The sequence below is a fragment of the Mus musculus genome, assembly GCF_000001635.26.
Source record: "Mus musculus strain C57BL/6J chromosome 1 unlocalized genomic contig, GRCm38.p6 C57BL/6J MMCHR1_RANDOM_CTG2".
In the NCBI taxonomy this organism is placed as follows: Eukaryota; Metazoa; Chordata; class Mammalia; order Rodentia; family Muridae; genus Mus; species Mus musculus.
Genome location: NT_166281.1, coordinates 93,694 through 115,242, shown reverse-complemented (window position 1 = coordinate 115,242; position 21,549 = coordinate 93,694). Strand labels below are relative to the sequence as shown.

The 21,549-nt window shown below is 44.9% G+C and overlaps 1 protein-coding gene across 1 annotated transcript; it reads right to left on the bottom strand.

Annotated features, from left to right (window-relative positions):
- Window positions 1–328: 328 nt before the first annotated feature.
- LOC100503923 (proteinase-activated receptor 1-like) lies at window positions 329–1,394 on the bottom strand. The gene has a single exon (XM_017318889.2). The coding sequence runs from the start codon at window positions 1,373–1,375 to the stop codon at window positions 485–487; it is 891 nt and encodes a 296-aa protein (XP_017174378.1). The 5' UTR covers window positions 1,376–1,394; the 3' UTR covers window positions 329–484.
- Between the last annotated feature and the right edge of the window lie 20,155 nt (window positions 1,395–21,549).

Below are 21,549 nucleotides of genomic sequence, written 5' to 3'. Positions count from 1 at the left end.
GACAGTTAGGTTCCACCAATTACAGGCTTCTTTATGACACAAAGAAGATGGAAGGAGGCAGAAGACATGGTGTTGCTGTTTCTCCTAACAAAAAAAGTTGTCAAGATGTGAGTGTCCAATGCCTATAGCTACTCAGCCCACGCAACCTCCACAGTCCATGGTTGCTGGGTCTGTCTTTCACACCAATCAATGGGGTCCCTGACTTCTGTTTCCTCTAGCCTTTCCAGTGACTTCATAACCACGTGATTCCTGTTCTTTGTGCTATGGCTACAGTAGATCAGGCCATCAGAAATGCTCATCTGGGTATAGAGTTAAAAGTACTAGCTCGTCTTAGTGAGGTACAGCAGAGAAGTCTGCAGTGCTTTCAAAACCAAATCAAGGCAACAGTTTACACAGATCAAGTCCCCAGCCCTAGCTAGCACACCCATTAAGTCTGGAGTTATTCCAAAGAGCTGAATTTTTGTTTAAGCCAGCCCCTTCTTTTTTAAGGCAGCAGCTTCTTCCTACAGCACAGCCAAGGGTACAGTTTGCTCTGCAGATCTCTGTTGTGGAGCCCATAGACCAAAGGGTTGAAACACTGTGCAAAAGCAAAGATACCAAAAAGGGCCAGATTTAGAGCAAAGAAAAACACCCCACACTGCTTTCCCAAACCTATGATTATCAGGGTAGGTATCACATGTAAGCATATCTGCAGTAGATGAACAAGGACAGTTCTCCGGGCCTTGATGTTTGACTTGTTAAAATGGCCAGCCTGCTTCCCTTCTCGGTATATCAGACAGTAACTCACAAGAATGACGGATAAAAGAAAGGCAAGGGAAAACATGCCAATGACTCTGGCAGGCATACCATTCAAAATCACAGGACAGAGCGGGGCAGACTGGAAAACAGAGGCCGGAGTAGGGCTAGTACCCTCTATGAGGAATAAGCCAACATTCTTGAGTATAACCGTGGTCCAAGTCCCAGCTAGAATCCTGTACTTAGCAGAATCCACAAAGGATGGAGAGTTCAATGGATAACAAATAGCGAGGTAAGTATTGAGAGCCATCAAGGTCAGAGTAAGGAGGATCCCTTCTCCCACACTTAGCTGCGCCCCAAATACCAGCCAACACAGCAGGAGGGGGCTGTTGGCCAGTAAGGCCCGCATTCCTTGGAAGATGACCCCCAGGCCACAGTAGGAGGAGATACAAAGCAGGTGATGGCAGAGGAGGACCAGCCGCACCTCTTTCCTCAGCTGCAGACTCTGTGACACTATTGCGATAATGACAAAGGTGAGAGATGTGGTGATTGAGAAAGCCACCACGTACACAGAGGCCTTCACGGTTGCCTCTAGTCTCAGCCAGTCAGATATGTTGCAATGCTCAGAAGATGAGTTCATGGTCTTCAGGGCTGGCTTGGCTCCTGAAAGAGAAAAAGACCAAAATGGGTGACTCTGCCTGAAGCTCCTTGTGCGCCTTCTGGCTCTGATCTGTGTTCAGGTGCAAGGACTAGACATTGTTCTGCAAGGGATGATGACTTTACATAGCATCATGCAGGTCTTCCTTTAATTAGGGAGGGTGCATCTAGGTAAGTCACAAAAAGGAAGGCTGGAAGATGTATCAGCCTGAGCAATCAAATGGCTCAAGTTTGGGCCAAGATCTAACACAGAGAGCTAATGGCCGTGTGTCCTTTTCCATCAGGAACATAGTCAAATGACTCTGTGTTAGGCATGTGTTAAGATAGGACATACAAAGTTCCGAGGTAGCAGTTAAGGTCAGGGCTGGGGAAGGTAAGCAACTTATTAGGCCAGGGCCATCACTCATCTGTAGGTCCCTAAGACATGAGGAGGCTAACTGTGGTGGACTGCAGTAACAGGTGAAACTTCCTGGGTAATTTCTAGGAAGCAAACTATCCTCATAGTATTTCTCTCAGTTCCCTGGTAGGTGTTTCATGTCTCATAATGTGGTTTTACTATGCATCTTTTCCAGATGAGAAAACGAGGCTTAGGAACGCTACAGGCTTGAGAGTCCTTCAGAGGTCCATGTGCTCTCAGCTTAATCCCCAGGATCGCCCTACTGGGAGATGGTGAAACCTGTGAGATAGAGGCCTGGGGCTGCAGGTGGACCTCGGTTAACAGAGTGCTCACCTAGCACATACAAAGTCCTAGGTTTGATCCCAGCACGGCACACGCACCGGAGCTCACCATAGCTTGGGATACCCCATTCTCTGTATTTGATCCTACTTGCCACCCTTCATTTTACCTAGAATCCCAGACAGTCCCCCAAATTTCCTCCATCCCTACTCAGCAGACCTCTCTTCCCTGCCTGGGGTATCCCATGATGGGCACACACCTGCTCCATTCCCTGTGAGCCAAGCAGTCAGTCATGATCAGGGCTCTAGTCAAGTGTGTTCCAAGACTCCAAGCCCAGTAACTGTACACTCCTGTACTGGCTAGTTTTGTGTCAACTTGACACAGCTGGGGTTATCACAGAGAAAGGAGCTTCAGTTTAGGAAATGTCTCCATGAGATCCAACTGTAAGGCATTTTCTCAATTAGTGATCAAGGGGGAAAGGCCCCTTGTGGGTGGGACCATCTCTGGGCTGGTAGTCTTGGGTTCTATAAGAGAGCAGGCTGAGCAAGCCAGGAGAGGCAAGCCAGTAAAGAACATCCCTCCATGGCCTCTGCATCAGCTCCTGCTCCCTGACATGTTTGAGTTCCAGTCCTGACTTCCTTTGGTGATGAACAGCAGCATGGAACTGTAAGCCAAATAAACCCTTTCCTCCCCAACTTGCTTCTTGGTCATGATGTTTGTGCAGGAATAGAAACCCTGACTAAGACAAATTGGTACCAGCAGAGTGGGGTATTCCTGTGACAACCTGACCATGTTTTGGGGAGGTCTGTGGAAGGACTTTGAAACTTTGGTCCTGAAGATCCATTCGTTGTTAAGAGCTCTGGTGAATGTTGTGTGGGAGCTTGGAAGATAATGTTGAGAACAGTGCAGAAAATGGAGGCCTGGCTTGTGAAATTTCAGAGGGAAAATTAAAGACTCTTTTCAGGGCCATTGCTGTTTTGATTGTGAAGATTCTGTAGTTCTGGTTAGCTGGGGCTGAAGAATCAGCTGTGATTAACAAGATACTAGAACTACTAAAGCAAAAACTTGCATTACTGGGACTATTGATGCTGGTTAGCTGGAGCTAAGAAATTAGCAGTGATTAAGAAGAGACCAGCATCATTGAGGTGACATTTTCTGGGAAGTGTTTTCTGAGAGCACAGTGGCTGTGTTCCAGATATAGCCAAAGTTGTACCTTGTGCTGTGGCTGGACTTGGTAATGTGTAAGGGTCACCCAGGTGGTACTGGTTTTGAAGGCATGAAGGAGTTGAGCAGAGCAGCTGAGGCTTGGCACTGTGAGAGGCCAAGGAAGGCCATTGGTGAAAGTCCAGCCTCAGTTGCAATTGATGGCCCAGGACTGAAGGGGTCATGCAGTGTTTTGGAGATGCCAGTACCATGAGATGACCACCAAGAGCAGCAGCAACAGCAGTGGAATACAGGCATCTGGAGCCTAGAGGATGACGCGTGTGCTACAAAGGGCATGGCTGGAGAAGTGACCCAAGCCCTTGGAGCAGCCCAGAAGATCGTAAGTTGGATCCCAGACATTGGACGGTTGGAGATTGACTTTTGCTTTTGATTGTGGCTGTGCCCTGATATTTTCCCTCTTGAAGGAAGAAACTGTTTTAGTGGAGCCCACAGTTAAGAGACTTTTAATTGTAAAAAGACTTTGGATTTTAAAAGAGATGGATATTTTAAAGAGATTGAAATTTTAAGAATATGTAAAGACTGTGGGACTTTTAAATTTATTTAGATCTTGGGGATGAATAAGAATGTAAGGGTTGAGGCTTACTAGTGATGTGTTTGTGTGTCAAGTTGATAAGGGCTCAATTGTACTGTCTAGTTTTGTGTCAAATTGACACAGCTGGAGTTATCACAGAGAAAGGAGCTTCAGTTGAGGAAATGCCTCCATGAGATCCAACTCTAAGGCATTTTCTCAATTAGTGATCAAGGGGGAAAGGCCCCTTGTGGGTGGGACCATCTCTGGGCTGGTAGTCTTGGGTTCTATAAGAGAGCAGGCTGAGCAAGCCAGGAGAGGCAAGCCAGTAAAGAACATCCCTCCATGGCCTCTGCATCAGCTCCTGCTCCCTGACCTGTTTGAGTTCCAGTCCTGACTTCTTTTGGTGATGAACAGCAGCATGGAATTGTAAGCCGAATAAACCCTTTCCTCCCCAACTTGCTTCTTGGTCATGATGTTTGTGTAGGAATAGAAACCCTGAATAAGACAACTCCTTTCTTTATGCCGTAGAGGAAGAGCACTGGGGACCAAAGATGAGAAGAAAGTAATAAGGGTGAGCAGAAAGAGACAGAGTAAGGCTCTGGGTGAGTGGGGGCGAGCATCTCAGATGAGGTGAAGTAACTCACCTATGTGCTGGGTGCTAGAACCCAGAGAGAGTGCTTGGAAGTCTCTGCTTCATAACTGTCTGATTTGGTCATTGTCTTGCCTCTCCTCAGTTTTTGACAGTCACAGGACTTATCAGAGGATAAATGGAAGAAATGTTGAGGCCCAGACTGCCATCAGTTGTTAGGGAAGGTGATTATGTTTTTGGAGCACAAAATAACTCACTGATACTATTTTCCTGCCTTAATCCTTCTCTAATGACCATTTTTAACACATACACACACACACACACACACACACACACACACACACACACACACACACATACATACACACACGCGCGTGCACGCGAAAGTATATAGCTATTCATATATGTACCAATCTATCCAACTATATATACCCATCCACTTACTCACCCACATACCAATACAAACATCTAGCTATCCATATACCTGCCAGTCTATGCTATTCATTTATCTATGTATCTATCTATGTATCTATCTATGTGTCTATCTATGTGTCTATCTATGTATCTATCTATGTATCTATCTATCTATGTATCTATCTATCTATCTATCTATCTATCTATCTATCTATCTATCTATCTATGTATCTATCTATCTATGTATCTATCTATCTATCTATCTATCTATCTATCTATCTATCTAATCTATCATCGATCCATGCATTCACCCAACTATCCATCAATCTAACCACCCATTCACTTCACTCCTCCTGATCCTCCCCATAGATGGATAGATGATGTTCAATATTTGAATTTTCTCAGGAGACACAAGCAGTATAGAAGCTTCATGTCAGGGTGTTTGAGATCTGTCTTGAGTGTAGACCATACACCAAGAGAAGGAAGCTGAGAACTCTAGATGCAGCCAAGGATATTGAGTTATGAGTGACAGTGTTTCACCTAACTAGACATGGAGTCCTAATGTCAGCATTTGGGGTACTACCAAATGTGGGGAGCGGGTGTGGCGGCAGTCCCAAAGGCACCAGGGACTGCAGCTAAGTCATATGACTTGCACCTGACTTCCTCATATAAGACACAAACATCTTGAGTGCTGCGCAGGTGTACCAGGATACAGGTGAATCCATTTTGATGGAGATATGCCCCTGCTGCCCTGATTAGCTGAAGCTGCGTACCTGGTGAGGTGGCGTGGCCTGCTGTGCGTGGATGGGAACTGAGAGTATATAAGAGTGAGAGGCCCGGGTTAGAGGGAGGATTATTATTCGAGAGAGGATTGTTATTATTGGGAGATATAAACAAGGGAGAGATATAAACAGGGGAGATATAGAGAAAGAAGAAACAGGACTGAATAAACGTGTGCAGAAGGATCCTGTAGCAGCGTCGTTCTTGCTGGCGAGTTGGGGGCGCGCTCGAGAGTTGGTGCCGAAACCCGGGACAAGAAACATCTTCAGGCACGAGTGAAGACCCCCTGCTACAGGGAGGATTCAGAACTGCATCTCGGGGAAGGAGTGGTTAATAAAAGTTCCCGTAAAACAGACTGTTGAGAAGGATCCGGCGTGGATTCAGAACTCTTCAGCTGGGGAACGGTATTGATGAAGAGAAAGAAGAAAGATGAAGACTGAATAAACTGCTGTTAGAAGGACTGGTGGTCGTGTCGTTCTTGCTGGTCGAGAGCGGGCGTGACAATTGGTGGCCCGTACGGGGAACTGACTCCCCCACCGAGTTCAGAACTTTCAGCAGTCAGTGGTTGCCAGCAGGGTAAGGTCACGGTGAGTGAAACTTGCGACCCCTGGAATTTGGAAAGGACCTCGGATAAAATAGAGGTGAGCATAAAGTTGCCAGGAAGTAGGCACAACGTAACCCAGGAGTTTGGGAAGGACCTCGGATAAAATAGAGGCGAATATAAAGTTGCCAGGAAGCAGGCTTTGGGACAAGTTAAGGTTCCCGGCTTTGGGACAAGTTAAGGTTCACGGTTTTGGGATAAATTAAGGAACTATGATAACCTCAGTGTAGTGATCAATAGATCCTCGCTGTGTAGATATGCTTTTTTCTCCCATTGACCCTTTGTGGGTAGGTCTGATAGTTTTGGTCTTGTTTGTTCTGATATATGGACTCTGTTACTGTTTGAAACTGTGTGTAGAGGCAGTCAAGACAGGTCAGAAAATCCTTACAGAGCAACAAGAAAGTATGTCGGAAAAGGAGAAGGGCTTAAAAAGAAAAAGGAAAAAGAAAGAAGACACAGTAAAATCAGGTGAACAGAAAGGACGAAACAAAAAGCCGAGGCGGAGGAGGAAGGCGAATTAGCTTCTGCGCCTCCTCCCTATGCCTCCTCAGCAGCCACCTGTAGGTGGACCTTCTGTCCGGAGATTTGGAGAGGATCGACCAGATCTGGTGTTGACGTGGGCGAGAGGGTCTGTTTGTGTGTTTCCACAGGACCAGACGGAACCTCTTTGGGTGCCGGAGAGATTGGTGAGACGCTGCAAGAATGAGGATCCTGATCCATTTGCCCCTGTGGATGTGGTGGATGATCCCACAAGCACAAAGGATGGAGCCGAGATGAGAGATCCTTTCGGTATTCCAGAAGCCGATACCAGCTCAACATGACATTCAAATTTTTCCACGCTTTTTGATCCCTGAATTCCCCTTAAAGAGATAGCCTCTCTGGCCATCTATCCCTTGCTTCAGGGAAGATGAGCGGGGATGAGAGCCCTGGGATGTATGCTTGTTATAGTGTGTGTGTGTTTTGTGTTTGGCACATGTGTTAGGTGCAGAGTGTGCGGCCCGCACTTTTGCCATGGTAGCGTAGGCTTTTGCTGCAGTGGAAGCGGGACAATCTCCTCAGATTCGGTTTGCCGCTCTAAAAGAAATTATGCTGCGTTATGCCGTGGGGTGCGAGGCTAAGCACTGCACAGAGGATAGCTGCTGTTGGCATCCTGTGGAAGGCATGTCTGATTGCATGAAGGTTCAGTGTCCTAGTTCCCTTCCCCCAGGAAAAACGACACGGGAGCTGGCCAAGACCTCTCTGGGTGATGAGCCTAAGGGATGGTTTTGTGTAGGGCCCCTATGCTTGCACACTGGGGATCAGACCTCTACCTTCACCCATGAGGCTTGCTTGCAGCAATTAAGATCTGGCCATAGGTTAATTAACATCCTGGCCTTTTGATGCACCTGCCGCAAGCAAAACACAATCTCCCCAGGAGTGGCTTGGCATAATAGAGAGGTAGTCAGTGATAAGACTCCCTGGGCATGTCACCAACCTAAGACAGGGATCAAACCAATGCTGTTTGTCTCCCAAGGACGGGTAAGGGGCATGGCTGCGGGGGGCTATCTACAGACATTCTCTCTGCCAAAAAAGAAAAAAGGGGGAATTGTGGGGAGCGGGTGTGGCGGCAGTCCCAAAGGCACGAGGGACTGCAGCTAAGTCATATGACTTGCACCTGACTTCCTCATATAAGACACAAACATCTTGAGTGCTGCGCAGGTGTACCAGGAGACAGGTGAATCCATTTTGATGGAGATATGCCCCTGCTGCCCTGATTGGCTGAAGCTGCGTACCTGGTGAGGTGGCGTGGCCTGCTGTGCGTGGATGGGAACTGAGAGTATATAAGAGTGAGAGGCCCGGGTTAGAGGGAGGATTATTATTCGAGAGAGGATTGTTATTATTGGGAGATATAAACAAGGGAGAGATATAAACAGGGGAGATATAGAGAAAGAAGAAACAGGACTGAATAAACGTGTGCAGAAGGATCCTGTAGCAGCATCGTTCTTGCTGGCGAGTTGGGGGCGCGCTCGAGAACCAAAGAGCACTGGTCCCCTTCAGCCACTTTTCCATGGTTGGGACAGGAGTGTGGACATGATGAATAAAATGGAAGCTGAGCCTGGGAAAGACTTCTGAGGAGAACCTGGGAAGGGGATGTCCTCTTTACCACAGTGAACAGAGACATCTATGATAGGAAAGGATGATGAGCAGAACACACAGAAAGGGAGAAGAGGAGACATTTAGATTCAACTTCCTGGGAAAACCAGGAACAGCAAGCTTACCAAAGAGACCGGACTGAGCTGGGGAAATGAGTGCTATGGGGGAAAGGGCTAGGCTCACTTACACCACAAGGTGCAGAGTAGAATATGTGGAGAAGATTATATAAAACAGAGATGCTAATAGACAGTGTAAAGCTCTCATGAGCCCTACACACAGAGAAAAAAAGTGAAGAAGAGGGAATTAAAAACCAGTAGGAAGCCAGTTAAATGACACTTGCTGCCAAGCCTGTTGGCCTGAGTCTGCTCCCTGGGACTCACATTTATACAGGAGAGGACTGATTCCTGTAAGTTTTCTTCTGACCTCTACATGTGTGTCATGGTATGTGAGAAACTCTCCCACCCCAAAATGAATATATCAACAAGCAGCAGCAGCAACAACAGTAAAAATAACAATAAGTTGAGAGCAAATCTTATCTTCTGGGAAGGGAGGAAACAGTTTGAGACTTTGGAGGGAAGGAGCTAGGAGCTGAAAGCAACTTCTGGCCCAAGGCGATTACATCAGCTGTGGGTTTTCAGACTGTGGTGCCCCCAACTCTCAAAGTGGCATTGGAAAACATGCAGTGACAATCGGTCTCTCCCAGTCATTCTTATCTGTTCCCATCTGTAAGTTAATGATCCCCAAACATGAACTTCACACCTGTCAGCTTCCTCATCTGCAGGCCTGGCTATCTTCCTTCACCTCCACAGACTTCTCTATCTGAATTCTTCAAAAACTTCATTATGAGGCACTGGCACAATTCCACATTATATCTGAGTTGACAGAGGACCTGCCTCCTCTGCTGTCTCTGTTTTAGCCCGGGACACTATTTCTCCATTCTGAAGCAGGGTTGATACTGACTGCTCCTCCCTAATGTAAAACCATCTCCTACTTACTACATCTGTCCATTTTTTTTTTCCAACAGAAAAGGCAAATCAGATCTCCCTAATTCCAATTTATTTTATTTTATATATATGACCATTTTGCTTGCAAGTATAAATATATACACCACATGCTTGCCTGGCATCCAAAGAAGTCCCAATAAGGTGTCACAGTTTTGGCAACCCAAACTGCAGAGCATTGTGAACTGCCACGTAGTGCTGGGAATTGACTCTGGATCCCCTGGAAGAGCAAAAAGTGCTCTTAACTGTGGAGCCATCTTTTCAGTCCCACAAATCAGATCTCTTATTTCATCTTAAGACTAAACAAACAGCCCTTGATCTCAAATGCCTTTTCTCATTTCATCTTTCCCCATCAAACGTACTCTCTAGAACTCAACCAGACACTCAGGGAAATGCAGTTGGCAAAGTTTCCTCTCTCCATGACTTCAGCAACTTCCTGGTGTCAGCAGCATTGGCTCCTTTCCTCCCTGAATACTGCAACTTCCTGTCTGCCTCTCTTGTCCTAGAGAACAGTGTATGAAACTTTCTTAGTTATTTTGGTTTCTTGGTTCTTCTTTGATCTATTGCCTGTTGTGGGAAATAGGGAGAAATGCTTGTGATTGTTGCTTCGAACAACCTAATGCTTATGGGTAGAATATGTGGGTCCTTTATTCATGTCAAAGTATTGGTTACTAAAGAAGTACTGTGTGTTGGTCTTCTGACTATTTGTGATACACAGTCAATGTTGTCATTTGGATTCCTTGTACTCCTGATTTTCTTTATATGAGTACATTGTAGCTGTCTTCAGACACACACCAGTAGAGTGTGCATCAGATCCCATTACCGATGGTTGTGATCCACCATGTGGTTGCTGGGAATTGAACTCAGGACCTATGTGAGAGCAGTCAGTGCTCTTAACCTCTGAGTCATCTCTCCAGCCCCCTGATTTTCTTATATTCCCTGAACTTCCTGGTTCCACTGGAGCACACTGAGGTATTATCTGGTACCTCTGCATGGTTGATTGACTTCTTGTTTCTCTTCAGCATCCAAAACTAATGATGAACAAGAGGAGATGCTTAGCCTCCCACAATGCAATGGAGGAGGTGAGTCTTCATTTGTGAGTCTGCTAGAGAGAAAGACCCCACCCCTTTTCCCATCTGACCCTGTTCTTTACATACTCAGGTGAAGTCATAGAGGCAGAACCAAGGATCAAAATAATGGGGAATGAGATGTGTAATGAAGGAACAGATGGGTGGTCAATCCTTTGGTGACAGAGAAGAAGCCTTATCAGGCTCCTCTTCAGAGTCTCAAAACATGGCCATTCAATGCAGGAGACACTAAGCCCCCTTATAACTTTCTGTTTGTCAGAGGCCACTCTCCTGCGGCCATTTTCCTTGGCCATTCTGAGTCAACTGAGTAATTGTTTCCTACAGAGGGAAGTAGTTCTTGTGAACAAACCTGTGATGAACAAGAGCCCCAGGATGACCTGCCCTCATCCCTGAGACAAGAAGCAGGTGAGCGAGGGGAGCACGGTGTGGTCTGCAGGGTTGTGGAGGCTGAATTTTGAGCTGGGGTTTCCTGCTGTGTTTGCTCTGTATGCACATCACCATGAAGAGAGGGTCATGCACTGGCTGTTCTTTTTTTTTGCCTATGGTATTCTGGGTAATTTCAGGGTGGTAAAAAGTCTTGAGAACATCATGAAAGAATATAATTTATTAGGTGCTCACAGGTCACTTTTTTAGGAATCTGCTTGGTAGGAGAACACTCGTTGCTTTTGTCTTTTCACAGTCACTAAGGTCGTATATATTGAAACTATAGGACCATTTCGTGTTCTAATTTCTTGATCTCCATGGAAACCAAGTAACGTTGATTAATCATATTTTTTCCTTATCTGTTTTCCAAGAACCTGTCAAAATTCTTAAAGGGAACTATTGTATCATTTGTCTGATACAATTCAATAAAACCCAAAACTATTTGACCAATATACTTCATGTTATCTGGACCATATACTTTCTATGCATTCTTTGATACATATGTCATCCCTTCATTCCTAAAGCTCTTAAGACTTAGTCAGGGGAAATTGTTACAAATTTAAGGCTCTAGGTACATAGACGTGAATAAGATGCTGGCATGTTTCAGAACTTGAAAAGGACAAGGAGATCAGAGATCAAGTTTCCAGATGATTCAATATGGGCTCCACGTTCTCTGAGACAGATGGTTAGGTTCTTGTGGTCTGAACCCAACATGGACATTCAAGGGTCTTCTGACACGTAAGGGAGCCTGTAAGGGCCCAGTGTAAAGAGGTTTTACTTACCAAATAGGAATGCTTAGGAAGAGAAGAAGAAGAAGAAAAAAATATCTCAGAGAATTAGAAAGCATGTGAATGTAGAATGTAGTATTACATAAGAGTAGGGAGCCCCAGAAGAATAGAGCTAGGAAATATTAACACAGAGGCCATGTAAAATGTAGTACGTACTACAGAGGCAAAGGTGGATGATGAAGAAGACAGCAGATTCCAGGGAGAGAAAATCAAATGCTAGCGAGAGGTGCAAAGACCTTCCCAATTACCATTTTTAACTGGTAGTAACCAAGTTATTTTAAACTGATGAAGAACTATGCTTGCGAGTCCAATTCTCTCAGAATTGTAGAGGATATGTGCAAGAATTGAACTGAGCCAATTGGTGGATCTTCATATGTGGCTATGTTTGTGTGTGTGTGGGGGGGGGGCTGCTGGTTGATTTCTAGTAGGCAAGTAGAATGTGGCTGTTCCTGATTGGTGGCTGTCCAGAAGTATGACTATACAAATCATCAGTTGGCTTGTAGAAGTTCATTGCTGGATGATTAATCATTAAACTTAATGATTAATTAGGATTATTCTGGTTGCTGCTTCTTTATAGAATCATAGAATAATGTATTTCCTTAGGAGTATAGGAACTTTTAAAGATTTGTTTTTAATTCTGTGTATGTATGTGTGTCTAAGTGTGGTTTGTGCATGTGCATATGAGGAAATCCTAGAGGCCAGGAGAGGATGTTGTAACCAGAGTAGAGTTGCAGGTGGTTGTGATCCATCTGATACTGGTGCTGGGAACCAAACTAAGGTCCTCTGGAAGATCAATGGAAGCTCTACACTAAGCCATCTCCCCAGATCCAGTACAGGAACTTTCCATTTTTGGTTTCTCTTTTGGGAAGTCCATCTTTTGAAGCTTACAAGAGAGACAATTAAGTAGTGTCTGTATTGAAAATGTCTTTTCTGTTAGAGGACACTGAATCTAAACTCCTAATCCTACTTCACTAAGTAAGGGTTATAGATCAATGGTTTGAGAGAATTGTGTCTATGGATAGGGAGAGAAAAGGGAAGTTATAGTATTTTAATAAATTACTGGTGTAATATAATGCTATACAATGGGTTTTGATAGTATTCTTTTCCCATCACCAACTCATCCCAGATCCTCTCCAAATTCTGTCTCTTGCCTGTATTTGTGTGTCTCTTGCTCTCTCTTAAAAAATAAAAACAAACCGAAAGAACAAAAAAAATACTCAAACAAGAGAAGCCTCCACCCCCCAAAACCACAAAGTTTGTGTGATCAACTACTCCTGAGTGTGGAGCCCACCCTGGATGGTGTTGACATACCCAGTGGTGCTCTAGAGCTCGACACCCCATAGAAAATAAACGTCTAGATGAGGCACTGATCTTCTCAAGCATATAACATTACATTGCTCATCAAGCAAAAGTAGAACATGAAAGTACTAAGATAATGAGCTTAGGAGAAATGGCAGAAGCTACTGTGATTAGGCGAGGCATTCCAGGGAAGGGACAAGGGCTTTTATCACATCTAGTCAGGGCCTGGTGGCTTAGAACGATTGATTATAGAGACAAGCACAGATGAATCTTTCAGGACCACTGAAATACATCTGTGACCACATAATCTGGAAGTTCCATTTTCAAAAAGATCTGTACTTCACAGTTGAGGGGCTTTGTCAAAGAAAGCAACATTCCCCAGAGAATAGTCTAGAATGACAAGTACTGGTAGGGACGTGGAGCCACTAGAGAACCTCCTCCCTTGTTATATAGAGCTACTTGACAAACATGTAAAGCCCCCGTCCTGCGCCCCCCCCCCCCCCGGCATTCCATTGTGAAGTGGAAACATTAGTTGAGTCCTGCTGATTATTAAGTACAAAACTCAGACTGGTTGTGAGAACACAAGGAGGAGCCTGGGTTCTGCCGTGGGAGACTGGCTTTGAGACAGCAACCCCATGATGAATGGAAGAAGGATGTGTGGTTCTCACTGTGAACAGTACCTACAAATTAAGATAGAAATTTCTCTATGTTGATTTCTACACGCATCTATAACTAACCTGACTCAGAAATAAAAGCACAATGAAACAAGTTCCAGTTGAGACGGAGTCACTTGGTGTGGTGGTTCAGGAACACTATCTGAATTGTGCACAAGCAGTCTGGAATTTGCATCTGTAGGACACTCCCAGCAAGCCTTCAGATGATCTTATGGATAACAGCATATATGGAAGCTGGAGACTATCACTCCCATACCTGAATCTGAAAGCTTGTTGAGTGAAGGCCCTGGTAGGGGTGGGAGGAGACACTGCACTCAAAGCATATGACTTCTACAGAAAAGGCCACAGTTGGTTGTGCCTAGAACTTTGAGAAGCAGGTAGTTCAGGGTCTGTAGACTTTGCAAAGCAGAAGTGGTTATGCACAGGCTACCCTGAACCAATCATCCAAGCAGTTGGAAGGTGACTACTGCTGATTGGCTGGATTTGAAATTTGTACCACCGCTTCTGATTGGGTAGATTTCAGATGCATGGTTAGCAAGCAGGTAGTCGATGGCTAAATGGGAAGGGTTGGGAATTGGTAACATCAGCAAAGGTTACCTTTGACTGTTTTCAAAGCACAGTTTTATTCTTCCTCGTGGAAGATAAGAACGTTAAATCTTTCTTTATGACTACCTGTAGTAAATTAAATGTGGGAAATGAGAAGTAATGTAGATGTGGAAAGAGAATGGCTCCATTTGATCTGGGGTGTGATTGCTGGAGCAGGCATTCTGTTCACATCTTTTTTTTGTTGTTGTTTTTGTTTTTCCGAGACAGGGTTTCTCTGTGTAGCCCTGGCTATCCTGAAACTCACTTTGTAGACCAGGCTGGCCTCAAACTCAGAAATCTGCCTGCCTCTGCCTCCCGAGTGCTGGGATTAAAGGCGTGTGCCACCATGCCCGGCCTTCTGTTCACTTCTTAATCTTTATTGTTGTTTTTATTTTTCCAAAAAGCAGCTCCTCTTTAGTTCAGACTATCTGTGCAGTCAGCAGTGGGGGCTTTCCTCTGTCTCTGTCTCAGGATCCATGCACAGCCATTTTCTTAGTTAGGACAAGTATACAGGGTGCTAGATTACGATGGTACCAAGAAAGGGGTTGGAAAGGCTTGCTTCTGACCTGCTGTTCTATGAGAGACAAGGTGACTTGTGCCCTAAAATAATCGAACAGATATAGTTCTGACAAAGGGGGCAAGACAGGAGAGGAAAAATTGAAAACAGGAACTGAAAGAAGGGAAATGTAAAAATATTTTGGAGGAACAAGAGAAGGGGTGGTATCTATACATTTACAGGAAGGTCATGTGTCACCCCTGGGGGGAGGGGCAGTAGAAGATCAATGTTCAAGGCTACCTTGGGCTTGAGTAAATTCAATGTCAACCTGGAAAATTAGGTGACACCCTGTCTAAAACTGAAACATTAAACAAAACAAAATTGAGGGTGTAGCTCACTGGTAGACTGCTTGCCTTGCACAAATGAGATCCTGAGCTTGGTCCCCAGTATTACAAAATTAGATAACAAACCTATGTACACCCACAATTTTGGCCCAGGAGCACAGCAACCCACACGTGAAAAGAAGTGTTCCTGTGTCATGTGTTCCCCAACATATGTGCCAGAAGACCTGGAAGCAAGGATGGGAAGCAGCCAAGGAGGTAAGGAGTAGATAAGTCTGCCCAGCGGTCCTGGGTTAGGGATGGCTCAGTGAGAACCCATAGCTTCTAGTCCGGCCTAGTCCAGTCCATCCAAGAATCCAGTCCTCTGCATTTTCTTGTTGGGAGCTGGAGAGAAGCAAGAAACTTTTACAGAGCCATGTGGGAGGAGATGGAGTCAGTTGGTCACATGTAGATGAGTAGAAGAAATGTACTCTTTTTTTAATTCATTCATTAATGCATTCATTCACACCCCAAATACTGCACTCCCAGTCCCAGTCCCCTACCCCCTTAGAGTCCTTCCTTCATCCCCTTCTCCTTCGCCTCTGAGAGAGTGAAGATCTCCCCCTTATGAGTATCCCTCCCACTGTAGTGTATCAAGTCTCTACAGGATTAGGCACATCTTCTCCCCCTGAGGCCAGACAAGGCAGTCCTCTGGTACATTTGTCCTGGGAGCCCTGGTCCAGCTCCTATAGGCTCTTTGGTTGGTAGCTCAGTCTCTGAGAGCTCCCAGGGCTCTGGTTTACTGTTGGTCTTCCTGTGGAGTTTCTACCTCCTTCAGGGCCTCCAATCCTTCCCCAAACACTTCCATAAGGATCCCTGAGCTATGTCCAATGTTTAGCTGTAGATATCTGCATCTGTTTCAGTCAGCTGCTGGGTAGAGCTCAGAGGACAGTTATACTAGGGTCCTGTGTGTGAGCATAACAGAGTATCATTAATAGTATCAGGGATTGGTTCTTCTTGCTCATGGGATGAATCTCAATTTGGGCCAGTTCCAGGTTGGCCATTTCGGCAGTTTCTGCCCCATCTTTATCCCTACATTTCTTTTAACCAGAACATATTTGGGGTAGAAAGTTTTGTAGGTGAGTTAGTATCCTTATCTTCCCAGTGGGGTTCCTACCCGGCTACAGGAGGTAGCATCTTCTGGTTCCATATCTACAGTGTTAGGTGTCTTAGATAAGGTCACCTGAAAAATTAAACTCTTCAAGCCATCACTTATCTTGTCTGCTGCTCTAGGTACTGAGTCACACCCATTCTTCCCTGCCACCCAGGAATGCTGAGTCACCTTTTGCAGCTAGATATTTTTTAGCTGCCATGCTATGATGAGGCCATCCCTACTGTGTGAACCTCTGCTTTGGAGGAGAGAGTTCAGGCCAATCTGGGGTGCATTCCCAACCAAAAGCCCTCAAGCATGTCAGAGAACCAGTTAGGGCTTGCCTACAACACTTCCTACCAAATTCTCATTTTATTTGTACAAAAATGTGTTAACATATAAAATGTCTCATAGGGAGGTGGTAGTGGTGGTGGTGGGGCAACAATGTCTAAGGCCCTCCCTGGATTCCCAGTTGTCAGTTCACTGGGCTTAGATTCTACGAAGAGGGAGGAAAGAAATGGCAATCCAAGCTTTGCTGTAGGCAAGGCCTCTGCAGTGTGAATGGTCCTAAGGGTTGTAACTTCTATTTGTTATTTCTTTCCCCATTGCCACTTTCTGTCTTCTAGAAGGTGTGGGCACCAGGAGGAACATTCCTGCAAGAAAACTCAAGAGGCAGAGAAGTAAGGAAACAGTGGCTGTTTACATGCTTTTGATATTCCTAATAACTAATCCCAGAGTTACTATTGTTATTGTGTATGATAATAGAGTAGACTTTGGTGACCTTGAACCTGTTATTTTAATGACAAGGACACTCTCTACATGAGTGATTAAGCTAGAAACCTTGGCGGGAAGTATGATTGTTTTTGACCATTGGTGTAGGGGTGACTAATCTGATTTTATGGGTCAGGTAAGGAAATAGGTTGTCTCCTAGAGACCCCAGGAACAGGTGAAGGGTGGTGGACAGCTGGACTTCAGCCACATCAGACTTCTAACTGACATAATGCTTACATAAACTTGTGCTGTTTTAAGCTACTGAACTTTGGGTAACTTGCCCTGAGAACAATAAAGACTGGTGCATATTTTGGAATAGTCAGGAACTGCATAACCGTGGCCATGACAATGACATCCCACATATCTGAGTGTGTCCTCATAAGATGGTATTTCTCTATAGGGTTTCAAAATCACCTACTGACACATTTCTCAGAACATACCCCACTGGTAAGCAATGTATGAGTTTGCTGAAAGTAGCATGCAGTTTCAGCATGTTCTTAAACATTCAGAAGTAGCTTTGAAATTACCCAATGAGGAGAGACTGAAGATTTGTTTGTCATTGCTGTATTTTATTATATTATATTTCATTTTATTTCTGAGACTATCTCTCACTGTGTAGTCCTGGCAGGTCTGGAGTCTGCTTTGTAGACCATGGTAGCCTGGAACCCACAGATATCTGCTTGCCTCTGGTTTCCTGAAGAGTGGGATTAGAGGCATGTTTCATCCAGCCTTTGGGACCTTTGAGGAGGAATTTCAAATACTAATGTGGAAAAGGTGTGGTGTGCTGTGACGGGATTTGAAAGACTCAGTGAGGACTCAGCAGGAAGTGAGGAGCGTTCTGGAAAAAACCTACATTTCTTCAGTCTACACCCTTCTATTTGAACATATGACCATAAAGGAGGGTTCAGTGTCTTTGCAATTCTTATTTTACATTAAATGTATAGTGGAAAGCACAAATCCTAAGCACAGCCTTTGAAGGATCCTGCTAATTGTATGTCTTAACAATAAAATCTTGTGGAGACACAGAAGATGACTTTGAAGCTGACAAGATTTTCTGTGCCTTTCGTTGCCCCTTATTCATCAAGGCAGACACTTATTGTCCAAGGATACTTAGTTTAGGTTGTTTTTAAGTGCTTTATGAGTAAGATTTCCCAGCATGTTCTTTAGTGTAAAGGTTGCTTTCTCCACAGAATGATTCTGCTGTGAACTTTTGTTGAAGAATGCAATGGCAGTTGGTTCCTTTTTATTGCTATGCAGTCTACTTTGTCTGAGTACCCCAATTTTTTGTATGCTCTCCTAATGCTAGATCCTCAACATTCCCACTTTGGGACATGACAAAGGTGTTAGGAGTGCCCATGGAGACATCTCTCTGTGGCTCTGTGCTTTCAAATTCTTACAGAAACATCTAGGGGTGACATGCTGGTACATAGGGTAGATTTTTTCTTGTTCCTCTGCCAAGATCCACAAAGACTATGATGAGGACCAAGCCAGGAAGATGCTGCACGCACAGGCCTATGTGGGGACTAAGGAGTAAACAGGAATGTCCCTGTTTTACAAGGCAATGCTGGCAAATGGACCTTTTACTGCTCCGTTTACTAGCTGTGGGTCCTGCATTCTATCCATTCTCTGACCATGGTTTTAACAGAGTGGCATCAGCGTAGCCCTCTCAGTGGGGCAGAGCCCACCAGAGTGAGGGTCTGGCAATAAAGGTGGGTGTCATCAAAGCCTCTCTGGGGCAACCCATACCTCCTAAGTGAGAGGTATACCCTCAGGTGCCTGAGGTTCTGCTCTGATATCATGCCATGTCATTCCAGAGGCTGCACCCTCACCTGTGGGCTTATATTTTTCAAAACCTACGTTCATAAGGGTTCTTAAACACTCCAACATTTCTTACAGACCACTGAACAAAGGTAGGGGAGGAAGAGAAGTTAATAGGAGGAGGGGGACCTGGACTTGTTTAGAAGTAGTTCTTTGGGGAGACTCCAGTCTTTGTTGTCAGCAGTCCAGTCCACTAGCAGAACACCAAACATGGATCGGCAGCAGAGGCTCGATCCAGAAGAAACCACGAGTCTCTGCTGGTCAATCTGCAGGAGGCTGCAGAAGGGGTCAGAAGCCACCAGAATATCATGAGAAGTTCTTTGGTGCATTTTTCTCTATGAAATCACTTTGTGACAAGTGAAGATCGACAAGGAAAGCAAGGCTAACCAATGCAAGAGCGTTATCCACTGTCTGTTGGGTTATACTTATATTCTTTCCGAATATCACGTGACCTCTCAAGGATCTGCTCCAGCCAAACATCACATGCCCCTTCTTCACAAGACAGCATCCAGAAAAACACCATATGTCTATTCTCTGCAGAGCGTCCTCTCACATGTCTGCTTCAACAAAACATCCTCTCAGAAGAGAGCTTCCAGAAAAATATGACATCACAGAACTGAGTCTCCAAAGAAATCACAAATTTCCACTTCACTCATCTTTCATTCAGACCATTCCTTTTCTCACCCAGTTCCAGGCCATCAGGGCCTTTAAGTAAGGCAAAGAATTTCCATAGAAGGAACCAGAATTAGACTGGAAGCCCTGGATACCAGAATAGAAGCCTGAGTTTCAGAGTAGGTCTATGTGTCGCCTGTAGCTCCCTCCCTACTTCAATCCTGACCATTATCCAGGAAGGTCTAGAGTTCCTTTCTGGGGACTGTTCTCTGCAGTGAGCAAACTGCCCTATCCAGGTGTGTGTGTGTGCACAAGACATGAAGGTCAAAGGATTAGCACTGGTATGTGCTTTCCATTTAAAAAAAATAGGGGTGTTATTATCATACTGCAAATGGTCCCAACAGCCAAGTGTGTGACAGTGATGTTCCTAGCATTACAACGGTGCTGCCAGTCTTAGCTGATCTGTAACCCAAATGTGGATCAGCAAACTTAAGGCACAAACTAAACCCTCAAGAGGGTTTCAAAGTTCTAAGCCAGATGCCAGGGAAAACTGCTTTGTAGTAGTTCTGAGTCCCTGAGAGAAGGTAGGCCATTGCCCAGCATGAGGTATCAGGCTATCATGCGCAGTAGCCTCTGTAGGAGAGACCCAGTGCCAGCAACCATTAGTAGAGACAGGCACTACTCAGTCACAGCATATTTCCATAGCCCCTGGGAAGGGTAGTATAACATGCTAGTCTTGACTTCTCACAGGACTGAGCAAGTATTCAACCCAGTTGGTTGAGTTACAAGCTTGAGCAATGGCCATATCTCCTTTCAGTTTCATGTAACTGGCTTGAGCAGTGGCACCAGCTTAACTGAGCTCACGAACCATGCCCAGGTGAGTCTTGATGGAATTTTTCAGAAACTGGTTCTAGCTTGCAGTACCCTGGACCCCAGGAGTATCATGGGGTTGGAATGTCCTTTAGTATGCCGTTCTCTTTGGAAGACCACAACAGTTTTGGTGCTTCCCCTGTTGTCAGTTTCGGGTCTGTTGTTGACTCTACTCAAGATGGATGTCTTATTTTGGAAAATTCACAAAGCCTCCCTCTGTGCATCAGGCCTTCACTTCCACCAATAAAGCTATTGTTCCCAGCCACTAACAATCAGTGAACATCCAGAGGGACCCTGTCCCAAACAAAGTGCTAGGCAAGGATAGACAAGTGTCATTGTCTTCTGACTTTTGCATGTGTGCACTGGAACAGACTTGCCTGCATTCATACACACACATGAACATGGACATACATACATCCTATATTTTAGCACACACAGATAAACAAATAGTAACAATCCATCACTGCACCACTAGACAGACCTTCTACTTCTCTAGAGCTGTGGGCCCATGAGTTTGGATAATTAAAGTGAAAACCCAACAAAAGATTCTACTAGGCTTCTTTAAAGTCCCTCCACCCCAACCCTGGCCCTTCTGGTGGTATATGAAACATGTGAGAGGGTTCATGCTACAACTTGAAGAGAATAGAGACTAAGAAAACTCTCCACATGGAAGTTGAGAGCATTCCTTGACTTCCAGTGTAGCATGCTCTGGGTTGGATTTGCACGGTAGATACATGCCCCAACATTTATCATTCCATTAGCAGGAATTAGCTTTCACAGGTGTTCAAAGGGAGGTGCTCTCCATGGCCACAGCCCAAGACACATGAAGAACTGAAATTCAACTCTGGCATCAAATTGCATATGACTAAACTGTTAAGAATTGTGCCCATTTCTAAGTTCTGAAGTTTGAAAACAGTATCTGAATGCTGCTTTTATTAAAGGCCCATAGAATTACGTTATATCTCTGAATATTGATTCTGTTCTTTTGTTTTGTTTTGAAGGAAAAAAGAAAGGCCACAACTGGTCAAAACCAAAATGGAGAAAGCCAATGAGTGTACAGAGAAAATGTAAGCAAACCGAGGGACTGGTACAGCTCTTGTGTTTATTAAGGTGTTGTCCATTGCACACTTGGGGGCTCGTGAGTTGCTGAGCCATGATTTTGTGTGTGTATGTGTGTGTGTGTTATATTCACACAGGTACATATGGGTGCACATACTTGCCCCCACATGTGTGGGCCTGAGGAGGATGTCAAATATCCTGCTCTCTCATTCTCTACCATATTCCCTTGATAATTGTCAGTCAGCAAGCCCCCATGAGCCTGTCTCTAGACCCTT